The sequence below is a fragment of the Trachurus trachurus genome (assembly GCF_905171665.1).
Source record: "Trachurus trachurus genome assembly, chromosome: 4".
In the NCBI taxonomy this organism is placed as follows: Eukaryota; Metazoa; Chordata; class Actinopteri; order Carangiformes; family Carangidae; genus Trachurus; species Trachurus trachurus.
Genome location: NC_139898.1, coordinates 12,212,749 through 12,225,522, shown reverse-complemented (window position 1 = coordinate 12,225,522; position 12,774 = coordinate 12,212,749). Strand labels below are relative to the sequence as shown.

The following is a 12,774-nucleotide window of genomic DNA, read 5'->3' as shown; positions in this document are numbered from 1 at the left end:
TCCCCTACGCTTCCCCGTCAGCATCTTTTTCACTCTAAGTAACCCCATGTAATGTCTTGTCTTATCAGTGGAGTTTGTCAGCTCCATGCTGAGCGTTCTGCGCCTGATTTCTAATGCTCACTGATCATGTGATTTGTTTGTCTGCTCATCAGCGGCCCCTGGGACTGATGAGGTGATAGCAGCAGCGCGTTAGCCTATCGGACACCTTAATCAGTCGTGGTGTCAGGGTGATGCGTCATGTTAACGATATTTTACACCTCTTATCATCTGCATCTGATGAGACATTTGTCAGATGTTGGGTAAAAAAAAAAAAGAGCCAGACTCATTATGCATATTATTTGTACAGACCACTCATACAAGCTTCAAATCATCAATCAAAAGCACATTGAGCTGTTCGTCCTGCTGATTCAGTCGCATCCCTGATTTTACTTTTTTTTTCTTTAAAAAATAGCAAAAAATCGTTTTTTTTATGTATCTTAACTGATGCACTGTGCTGCTAAAGTTTCATCTTCTTCTACAGAAATATTTCCACATCATTAAAATGTGATCTACAGGCCAATCAGTGCACGGAGCCTTCCCTAATATGAATGTATATTGTGCACTTTGTGACCTGGTGGAACTTTCATGTTGATGAGCGAAACATTTTGTGCTATTTAATACATGCATTTCAACATTCAGAAGTAGTATTTAATTGCTGGACCAACACTGTATTAAAAACAGATAAAGAAAAAATGTTTGATTTAAAAGGAAGCAGTAGCACAGATAGAGAGTTACATTTTACATTTGGATTCTGGTGCCAAGAGAGTCACGTATTCTTCTGCCTCAGAGCTCTTCCAGCAAGGATGGAAGGGAGTTTACCCACAACGAGACATGTTCGTATTATGAAATTATTCCACGATTATGATGGGTTATTATGTACAGAGAGAGGAAATCTAATTTTGCATGACATTCTCTGCACGCTCTGCAAGTGCTTTGGGAAATGATAGGCTGTTGTCAATGCCTTTAGCAGTTGATGTGTCCATCAGTGTGAAACGCAATCATTGTGGAACACACATCACCCTGCCATTTCTGAAGTGTATTTTGACATCAAGGTGAAAAGCTATTTTTATTGGAGTATGAATTACATGTTTGCAGTAGTGTGCGTCTGCACGTAGAGTTGTGTGTTCAAGTGTCACAGTCAAGTCACTCAGACAACTGACATGTTTGTTCAGAGGAATCAGGGGAGGAAAGAAAGGTTCACCTGAGCGTGGGAAATGATTGGAGTAGTACTACACACATTTTCATATGATAATAATGATAATCCTTTTTATTAATTTGTGTGCGCTGCTATGTGTGATGCTATGAATCTGGCCAGTCACAGAGAGGAAGGAGGGCGAGGAGTCGATGTCAGCCGTCCTCAGCTGTCCCACCCGAGCAACCACAGTCAATCCCCCATGACTCTGTCATTTTGTAGACATTTGTTATCACTTTGTAGACACTGCTGCTACAGGGACTTAACATTGTCCACAGGGAGATGAGCAGAAGTCAGAGACAGGCCACCAGACCTCTGAGGAGCTGCTCTCTCAGGACACTGCGCTGTTCACCAGCTGAAAACTGGACGTCTTTGAGAAATGTCCTCAGCTGAACTTCCGCAACACAGATATAGCGTATTATTGCATTAAAGGAATAGTTTTACATTTCACAGAAATATAATGAATTGAGTTAGATGAGAAGGTCAGGCCAGTGTGTGTTCAGTTCAGTGCTGTAGTTAGCACTGCAGCTAGCTTAGCTTAGCTTAAGGTTTAACCCTCCTGTTGTCCTTCTGGGTCAAATGGACCCAATATGTTCCCTTTCTCCATCCTTCCTTCTTTACTTCCTTCCTTCCTTCCTTCCTTCCTTCCTTCCTTCCTTCCTTCCTTCCTTCCTTCCTTCCTTCCTTCCCTTCGTCCTTACTTCTTCTTCCTTCCTCTTTTGATCCAATTGACCTGATCTGTTCCCTCTCCATCCATCTTTCTTTCCTTCCCTTTTCCCTTCCTTCTTTCCTCCCTTCCTTCCTTCCTTCCTTCCTTTTTGACCCAATTAACGCAATCTGTTCCCTCCCTCCTTCTATCTTTCCTTCCTTTTCCCCTTCCTTCTTTCCTCCCATCTTTCCCTTCGTCCTTACTTCTTCCTTCCTTTTTGACCCAGTTGACCCAATCTGTTCCCTCCCTCCTTCTATCTTTCCTTCCTTCTTTCCCTTCGTACTTCCTTCCTTCCTTCCTTGACCCAGGAGGACAACATGATGGTTAAACTATAATACTTATATTATATTATATATATATTATATTATTTTGGATAGAGTTCTTACCTTGACTCTTTACGGTATATTAATAGTATTCACTTACCTGTTTTTTTTTTTAACTTTTTCTTAGTTGTTGTGAAGCACTTAATAATGCAAGGTGACCAGTAAAATGAAGAACAAAGAAGGGAAGAATTGGACACAGTGGTTTACAGCTGCTTTCTAAGGCTCATAGTATTTTTCTACTGCATCGTATACAACAATTTAAAACATCACCGTTGTCTGCCTTCCTCTCTGTCAGCTGGTCTGAGCAGCTGTCACTGGCACCTCAGCAAACAGACGCTCAAACAACCACTGCAGTTTGTTTTTTTAAATAAACAAGACAGCGTTTGTCTGCATTTACTGTTACCTTGTGAGGCTCACTCCCAGTAGTCTTTCAGTGAGAATGCTCACACACTTTGATGTCTCTCTGATTCGTACTAACGTGATGGGAGATGAACCAGCATCTAAATGCTGTTGCTCTCCCTTTGTCTGCAAATCAGAGAACGACCCCCTGCTGCACGGACACAGGCCCAGTGTCGTCAGGGTTACTGTATACAACCTGCACGGAGGAGGCTTATACTTACAGCACCTGTGAAAGCCTCATAACAATGTGCATGCTTTACTCTTTTTTGATATAAACTCAGAGTCTATTATTTTTTCTTAGGGACAAGGGAATGATTTCTTATTTTCATCCTCCTCTCTTTTTAATAATAATAATAATAATAATAAATTTTATTTGTAATGCACTTTATATTTAAGCAATCTCAAAGTGCTACAGTACAAGCTTAATTTAAAAAGGGACACAAGTTAAGAAAAGTTAAGAGAAGACAAAGTGTACTAAAATTTAGCAAAAAGCTTTCCTGAATAAATAGGTCTTCAGGTTTCGTTTAAAAGCATCAGTGGTCTGTGGGGCCCTCAGGTGGTCTGGGAGGGCGTTCCACAGCCTTGGAGCTGCAGAGCAGAAGGCCCGGTCACCCATAGTGCGGAGCTTGGTTCTCGGGGTTTTGAGGGTGTTTGAATTAGCGGATGTGGATTTCTTTCTTTCCATTCTTCAACTCCCTCTGACTTTTCTATTCCCTCCTTTTGTTTTCAACACCTCTAGTTTTGGTCTAGAGACTTTGAATGAGTGTCCTTAAGCTGGCAAATTTTAGTATTTGTGTAAGTGACTGTGTTTTGTGTATGTATGTGACTATTGGAACTTGCAACTTTGCAAACACTGAGTTACATCTTCTACTATGCAATAGCTGGACTGGTTAGGTTGGCTCTCAAATATATTTTACACTTTTCCTTTGTTATGTTTAATCTGCTGATCCATAAGAAGTCCTGGTTGCCTCTGAATACAGGCTGTGTGTATTCCTCTGTGAGATCTCTGACCATTTTGACACTATTACAGTATTGATACAAAAACAGCTTTGTAGACAACTATAAAGACAACATGTTACACTTTTTAATTAATTAATTAATCATTAATATAGCCATCACCTTTAAGGTCCTGGTAACCTACAGGAGTGAATAACATTGTATACTACATATTTTTATACAGTATAAGCTCATCTCACCATGTAGGAGAAGTTACTGTCTGACATATACTGTATACTACTCATCTGCTATCAGACATGCACAGAAATGCCAGTAGCAGATGAATAATGAGTGGTTTACTAGACCCCCAAAAATCCATACTTGTATTTCAACTATGTAAGACCCAGCTTAAAAGATTGAGAAGTGGCTTTAGGAAATTTTGGACAGCACACTTTTATGGGTTTTTCAAGAAACCACGGTCCTCTCTCGGTCAACGCAATACATCATCCAGGCTTTATTCTACAAAAGACCTTTTTCTGACTTAAAGTGTCATGAAATCCTCCTCCTTTTTCTGAGATTAGTGACATTTTCTTTAATCCCTACTTCAATACGTTCTTACTTGGCTCGCCCCCACTGTGAGAAATCATTCAATGGTGTTGATAGGTAAATGGAAAATTACCTTTTAGCCTTCCATTTGTGTCTCAAGTGAGGAGGGAAGTGCTTATTACCCCCTTTCTTCCACAACACATTAAACAGTAAATGTGGCATTAAACCTTTCATCTGAGTTAATGACATTGCTTTCCTTCATTAAGAATTTAAGAGGTATTAGGACAAGGACAAGGGAATTAAGACGGACTGTAAACATCTTCTGATTGCTGAGCGCATTCAGCATTGTAGTGTGTAAATCACTTCCAAAGAGTCATGAGGTTTTGGTGTCTGTAAAGTATCTTTGATCGGGACAGCCTGAAACTTTTTCCATTATTACATACAGTATTCCATGTGCACGGACAGACTTGTGCACGGACAGGACAGGACACTTCCCGACCACTGTCTCTCATTTGTCTGTGATCCTCAACAGCTCCGTTGACGGTGTCTTCCCTTCTCCAACAACATGCACCACACTGAGGTGCTGCAGTGTCTGCACCTCTACACTCAGGCATTCAAGCTGCTGCAACACACACACACACACACACGTACGTCCAGATCAGTGGTCATTATAAATACAAGGAGATGTCCTCTGCTTCACATACTGCATTATTAGGACGCTGTACACAGAGGTGTGTCCTCCAGATGGCTCAAGGTTTTCATTAAACCGAGTATAAAGTCAAATAAATGCAGTTTACTGTCTTCTAAATGAAAATGAAAATTAATATTAAGTATTTTTGTAATTACTTTCAAAATGGTTTTACTAATTGGTTAAAAAAACATACAGTGTTACAATCCTCCTCACTTCTCAGCTGAAAATTTCCTTTGCAGCACTCTTGCAGCACTTTCCCACCTCTCTAACCGTGTGATTGTAGGTTCAGCAGTTGTGTAATGACTCAAGGCAGCCTTTTTTAAGTCAAGTGAAATGGAAATTCAAGGTTGCGACTTAAAAAGGAAAACCTTTCCATCTCGGTGCGTATTGTTATAAACAACAGGAGGAACCTGGGTTTCAGCTGAGTGACTGGCATTTTGGGACTCCCAGAGTTACACATTTACCTGCTGCTCCATGGAGAGGACGCTGACACCCTCTGACAGGAGAGTTAAAAAAATCTGTGAAGTTGTGGGAGTGCTGCCCTCGGGCCTGTCCATCTTGTGTCAGTCCTCTCTCCAGCTCAGCTTGTGTAAACTGATTTTTTGATGTGTAAACTGACTTCTCTGACGCCTCAACTCTTTGAGGTAAAAGCCTAAAACACAGTGTTACTCTGACAGCTGCCCACTCACTCACAGACTTGGACACACACACACGCTGTCCTGGAGACATTAAATTCACATTGATGCTTGTGTTGTGACTGTTTTTCAAAGATAAGCTTGAGCCAAGACATTGTCCTGCAGTGTGTGTCCTTAAATAAGGTCATACACTGAAACCATGAGGGACACTGAATGTTTTGATGAACTCTGATAAGGTGAATCCAGGTAAAAGTCATTCTGTGTTCAGTCATTCATGTGTAGACTTCCTTTATTGAGTAATATACTGATCAGACAAAAAAAAATAGAAATGAACAGTTCAATTAATATTCAGTATTTCTGTGTCCCCACAGTGCTTTGTGGAGCCCCTCCCTCTGTGGATAACGCCTTTCTCATTGGTCGGAAGCGTTCCCATTACGACATCCACTCCATAGTGCGCTACCAGTGTGTCGACGGCTTCCTGCAGCGCCACGTGCCCACTGCGAAGTGTCGTGCCAACGGCAAGTGGGATCGGCCTAAAATCATCTGCATAAAATGTGAGTTTTTTTACGCGTCAGGATTTTCACAGTGGAGGACGGCAGACAACAAGACTTAAAGCAGTATTTCCATTTGTTAGGTCATTTTCACATTTACATTTTTCTTATTTTTAGCATGCACACCACCATAGGTCTGCAAGACCGAACCTCCTCCTACATTAACTGCCCTCGGGAGCTGCTGTCACCATGTGCATTCAGGCTTCCCATTCCTGCTCTCATTATTAATAATTGCAAGCAAAAAGATAACAGTGGTTGCAGACTGAACAAATCCCCTGGGCTTACTTAGAAGTAGTAGGGTCTCCTTTGAAGTGTTTCATGCTTGAGGTGGGATTTTTTTTTTCAAGACAGTTTTTTCAACAATATTTTTTTTGCACTGGTTGACCGACCATGGAAGACAAAAGCTGTGTGCTAAAAGCTAAAAATGTTCAACCACAGTGACTTTTATACTTTATATCATTTGAGCGCTTTTGGGCACATGGAATAAAACACTGCTGCAAATGCTCACATATTTGGTAACAGGGATTTCTTTTTTTTATGTGGAGTGAAATGATGACATTACAGTGTCATTGCAAATGCTACTTCTTATTTTAGCACAGTGTAGCGTCTAAATTCAGCAATAATGTTCTTTTATTATGCAACTGTCACACACCTTTTCTCCTGTGAGCTTTAAAATAAACTTATGGTAAGTGTTTTTTTCCCCCAAAATGATGTTAAAGGACTCGCTCTGACTATGACAGACAGAGTAGATGTCATAAATTTTTAGCATAATATCTCCTCTCCTCAGAGATGTGAAGGGTTGATATATATATAAATATTCAACAAACCAAGCCTTGTATTTCATTTTTGCTCTTCTCACAATGTGACAGTAATGATGAAATACTGAAATAATGTCGCTTCTGTTCAAAGTGATAAAGATTCCTTTGCTTATGACTCTTTATCTTTGGACAGAGTTGTTTTTATGGCCCAGAGTTATGGCGTCGTTATCATTCATTGCAGACGACGTGTCTTTGTTGGCGAAATACAGGAAGGGACAGAGCAACCTAATTTGGCAGTACATCCCAGGAACGAGCTCACACTGAGGCTGTGAGTGGGTGGCGAGCTCGGTGTGCTCTTGCTGAAAGCGCCCCGCCGACTGGATGGGAGATAAAACAGATTCCCTCAGTGCGGCGGAAATAGTTAAACCGTCCGCAGAGAACATGTGGATTTGACCTTCCTGCTTTTTGATCTGTTTTCTCTCACCTCTTACCTGTCAGTCTAAACGCCTCTGATGCTTGTCAGTGATTCATCCGCCTCTTACATCAGTTTCATCACTCCCGCCGTTTCATCTTATTCCGCTTCTGACTTAACTTCCTTAATAAATCCTCTGCCCTTTCTTTTGTCTTGCCACTGCCTCTTCCTCACACTGTGTTTGCCTCCACCAGCCCGGCGAGCCCACCGCTACCGGCGCCACCACCACAAGGGCAGGAGGGAGCGCAGGAAGCACAAGAGGCACGGCCACAGAGAGGGCGGCCACCACGGAGGAGAGCAGGGTCAGGGCCACAACCACGGCCACTTCTGAACCAAAAAAAAAAAAAAAACATCCCCCTTTCCTTTCCTCCTCTGCTGTTAACTGCAGTTTGCCTGTCTCCCTGTCATCCACATTTCCCCAAACACTACTTTACAACCTTACAGCCAAAAACTCTCTACCCAAGCCTCGCCCGCCCCGCACTGCCCCGTCCTGTGTTGCCCTTAGCTCCACCTCTGGCTCTCCGAGTCAGCCCGCATCATAGTCAATTCTGAGGCCTGCCGAAGTGCTGCCAGGCGTCACTGGGACAATAACAGCTCCCTTTGTACTCTTTTTACTTTCCCTCCTCTGTTTTACTTTCTTGTCTTAACGTGTTTGTCTCTCACCCACCCTCCCAGTTGACCCAGTTACTCTCCCTTCAAGCTCAACAATGACCTGAAACATGGGGCTACGCTGACCTGTTTTTGAAAAAAAAAGAAAAAAGAAATACCTTTGAGATCCACAGCGAACATTCTTCAGAGAGAAGTGGTTTAGTACAAACTGTAAATAGGGACATCGCTGAAAACGCCGTATCAAAATCAAACGAGTCAAGGAAGATATCATGTTGTTGACTTGAGCCTTTTGTCTGTTGAACACATTATTTTTTACAAATCATTTCTTGACTCTGCTGCTTTTGGTTTGCTCTTTGTAAGACATTGTACTTGACTTAAAGCGACATGGAGTCCTTCTGATATTGATTTTCTTTGAATCAGAGGCAGTTGTAATTGAATTATTTGATTGTTAGCGTTGTATCTTCTTGTCAGTGTAAGACAGTTACTTTAGATCAGATGCTAAAACCCCCCCAGAGGAAAATGGAAAAACCCATAACATCCCAATTCAGCTCCATCACATCACATCATGCGTCAGTCACTTTTCCAACAGCCTCATGTTGTGTCAGCCATGCTCACCTGCTGTTATTAAGGGTTAATCTGAACGTTTGATGTCAGTTCGGCTCGGCTCAGCTCATGATTCCCACATTCGCTCTGCCTTTTCTCGTCATCTATTCTGCTGTGGGAATGTGTGCTGTGAATTAATCAAGGGGATGCAGCAGACTGGAGTTCTGTTTCTCCTTCATGTTGGAGTTTCACTTCTTTGGTCTGATGAGAAGAATTTATGCCGTCAGCCAGACACAAGAGATTCGGGGAGAGGCGGAGCAGGTTATCCTCCATCCAGATCCAGTAGCCTCCTCGCATGTCGGCAAAGCACAAGATATGACAAGACCATGCACTGCAAAAAAGTCTCTAAATGTTATGTTCAGACTTCTAAAAGCTTTTCTGGAATAAAATATATCCTGCAGTCAGGGTGGAAAAAGATGTTTTTTTCACTGTATCAGGGATTTTTTCACAGAGATGAGTCATTTTATTGACACAGGACGGAAGACAGCAGAGACTTCATTAGTTTTGAGAGAGTCCAAGTGGTATTATGGAAGAGACTGCCCTTACTGGAGATTTTTTTTTTTTGACTTCTTGCAGTTGTACTATACTGTCTTAATCAAGTTGGGTTTTTTTTTTTTTACTTACTAATTACTCACACGTCAACTACTGTATCTATTGACTTACACAACCTGCTGATATGGTGACATTGTTGTTTCTACCATCGTTTTCTTTTAGCTCAGTTTTGGTCTTCACCAGCCTGAGTTAAGTGTCCTTGGTCTTTAGCAGCATAATAATCCACTGTGTTTACCAGGTAGTTATTAACTAACATTTTAGCTGAAAACAGCTGTTTGTTACAACTACAAGTAACACTGAAGAGAAACTGAATCAAAACAGCAATGTTTCCATAAAACCATAAGTTTGAAAGACCATTAAATGTCCCATTGTGTTTGGAGAAACTTTTTTTACGCCGTTTGTCACCATAAGTATTGCTTCCTCCACCATAAACATCACATTGATTGGAGCAGCTTTAAATATTAGATTAGATTGCGTGGTGGTGATTTTTTTGCAGTGTACAGTGCTTTGCTATTAGGACCGTCCTCTAACCCAGGATGGGTTGGACATGTGATGGAGAACAGACGTGAATGCCAGCAGCAGCTAATGCTGAAGAGCGTTTGGTCATAAATTAAAATGTGCACACAGGGTATGAGGATGAATATGAGTCCCAGGAGACGGAGGTGTTGAGATCTTTCTCATCTCAGTGTGTGTTTCTGTGAACCCTGCTTGTGTGTGTGTGTGTGTGTGTGCGTGTGTGTTTATGATTGAGGATGTTGACAGTGGCTGAGGTCCCAGAGGATGATGATAGAGAGGGTCAGCGGAGATTAAGGCTTCCCCATTTCTGGGGCAGACGGAGTCTCACAGAGCTCACAGCTGCTCACACCTGTGCTGGCTCCTGCCGCGTGTCCTGCTTTAAGAGGGGATTGAGATGGATAGAACAAACGCTTTGCTCTCTTTTCTCTCCACTTTACTGCCAGGTTAAATTGCTGTTTTTTAAAGCTAGCACTTGAGGTTGGAGCTTCTGGGATTATGTCCCAAATACTGACTCCTGCACTTTTATCCCTGACGCTCTCCATCGTGTTGTGTTTTTTCCTTCACCACCTCCTTTAGAACTTTTCATTTATCTTCCTCCTCACTTGATTTTCTTTTTACTGTCACTGTCTTTTAACAAAAGAAAAATAGTGGGGGATAAGCACACCTAAATTTAGTTTAACAGGCTCTTTAAGGTGAAAGAATACACACAGTCTTTTCAGCAGCCTTTCAAACATCTTATAAAAAAAGAGCACTAAAGCAGGAGCAGGTTATATAAAACCACATGAGGTAAAAAAAATAAAAAATAAATAAAAAATCAATTCTGTGCACATTAATTCTCTGTCTTTGTTTGTCTCTTCTCACCTTGGCAATGACAACACTCCTCTGCACCAAGAAGAATAGTGAACCTGCACCTCGGTATCAGTTTAATTAATCTACTGCATGCCTAATTAACAAGTTGCATTATCTTCAGGACCACAGAGCTGTGATGACAAGGGAAGGGTTAGGTTGACGGACAGCCAGAGGAGGGTTTAGGGTGACGGACAGGAGGCTCAGAGAAGTGTCACAGCCGTCAAACCCCTGTCGCTTCACAGACATCAGAGTGCTGGGGGCCTCGCTTTTTTCTTCCCAGGAAAATGGATCGACCACAGGCGGTTGAATGAATGAAAGGGCAGACAGAGACAGAAGCCCCTCTCATACTGTAGTAATTCAAATCTGAGTTGATGCCCAGAGACAGTGTAATTATGTTGTGTAAAAGTTCAGCTGTGTCGCAGGAGATTTATAAAAATAAAAAAATGATGTGATAAAGTGATAAGGAACTGAATTCAGGCCAGGAACCAGTGTGAGGAGACAAACGTGGACAAAATTTAATGAAATAAGAGAACGTGTTGAACTGACATTCAATCTACTCTTCCGTCTTGTGTTAATACTTTTTTCTCGCTTCTGCAGAGATTATTAGCTCTACCACACTCAAAGACACCACGCATTTCTGTAAATCATGCATCCTTAATGAGTTGGTTTCAGCTGCTAATGTTCTGTTTTTTTCGTGGAGTTTGAAAAGTTTAATAAAAAAACAAAAAACAATCTGTTGTTTGGTTTGTGATGGTGGTGATATTCCCATTGGGGTTTGTGTGGTGTTTTGGCTCAGTGAGGGAAGAGCTCACTTTTGGCACATCCTCTGGGACTGGTCACTTTTTGCTCTGTGCTTTTTGAAGGCCTTAAACTTTCTCACAGCCTTTGTCTCACAATAACACCTCAGTATCGACTGAATAAAAAACAGCTTTCTTCCTCACATCTTCTCTTCAAATTTCAAAAACACGTTGACTCTGACTCAAAAGCTTCTGTCTCTGCTCCCACCTTTTCATCTCACCCTGTCTCCTTTCCACCCTCGTCGGTCTTTCTAGTCGACGCCCTGAAGGCAGGCAGACAGCGACAAAGCCTTATTATTGTGAGTCTTAATTTTCCTTAGTTAATCTCTGCTGTGTCTTGGCTCAGCAGTGAGTATCACACCTGAGGCGGGAGCAGCAGGCGAAGCATTGAACGTCTTCACAGCCAAGCAGGCCTCTTCTCAGGCTGAGCCGCCTCTCCTAATTGAGGCCTGGACATCGCTCTCTCGCTCACAGCTGAAGACTTTTGACTTGGGCCCAGATGAGATAAGTGCAGGATCGAAACAGAGTGCGACCGCATCTCTGTGTGCTTTTGGCTGTGACTGTTTGATTGCACTCTGTTTAAACAGCGCCGGCGAGAGCGCAGCTTGCTTAAATTTATTTTAGATGTTCTTGAGGAAATGTGAATCTGGCTGAATCAGTGTGACACAAGCGATGTGAACAAGTCAGAGGAAATCGACTTTTGTGGTGCTTGTTTCTCAGTAGGAGGTTGCAACACCATTTTTCAATACTAATATGTTGTTGTTTTTTACATAAAAGACACAGCACAACCAGGCACAACAAATAAAAAAGTAGTTGAGGTAAGTGGTGGGGTTCAAAATGGGATTGCAGAACTCGTCTAAAATCCAAGCGTGAAGTTAAATAGAACAAAAACAAATGAGACCTCCACAGATTTTAAAAGAAGAGTCTGCAGAGCTCTTTAAAGACACGACATTGTGCTCACAGACTGTGGCGAAAACTACAAAACCTGAGCACAAACGCTGCGTGATCCATGAGCGGTGTCAAAACGTGCAAGTAAAAAGTCACCGCATTGTTCTTGTTGTACGTTGAGCCAATAAGCCCTGTAGTATTAGGAATGCTCCTGAACATGTTGACAGTTGCAGCTTACATTAGAGCAAGTAAACACACTCTTTAATCTCCTCTATACACTTCAGCTCCTGTGTTTTTGAGGCTGACAGAGAAGACTGAACCCTCCAAACCTTAAAATGCAGAGCATCGCTCTCATTCCCGCCCTCTATCCAACGGCATCGTGATGAGAAACCCTAAGCTTAACATGCCTGCTGCCGTGCCTGGTTAATGCATTTTTAAGATCTAATTAGCAAAAGTCAGTCATGAATGGGTGAATAAATAATGTCAGCAAGGTTAGAGGAGTATACATTAGATAAGTTGGGTTTAAGATCTCACTCTGCCTGTTTATTTATTGTCAATCTGCAAACAGAGTGAACACTCTGTTTTTTACATGCAGCCTATACTGTGACAACCATCCCCAACTGTACACCACTTGCGGTACTTGAATGCAACGCTCATCGGCAGTGACAACCTGATAAGAGTGGTGGAGGCCGTTGTCCTCAGTTGCACA

At 42.0% G+C, this 12,774-nt stretch overlaps 1 protein-coding gene across 1 annotated transcript in view; it reads left to right on the top strand.

The window, feature by feature from the left end:
- Positions 1–7,582, top strand: part of ncanb (neurocan b) — a gene marked incomplete at its 3' end in the record, with an annotated part of 110,993 nt that extends 103,411 nt beyond the window's left edge. The window contains exons 14-15 of the mRNA XM_083969494.1: positions 5,842–6,024; positions 7,446–7,582. Coding sequence (XP_083825620.1) covers positions 5,842–6,024; positions 7,446–7,582 — 320 coding nt within the window. The remainder of the gene's footprint in view (positions 1–5,841; positions 6,025–7,445) is intronic.
- Positions 7,583–12,774: the final 5,192 nt, after the last annotated feature.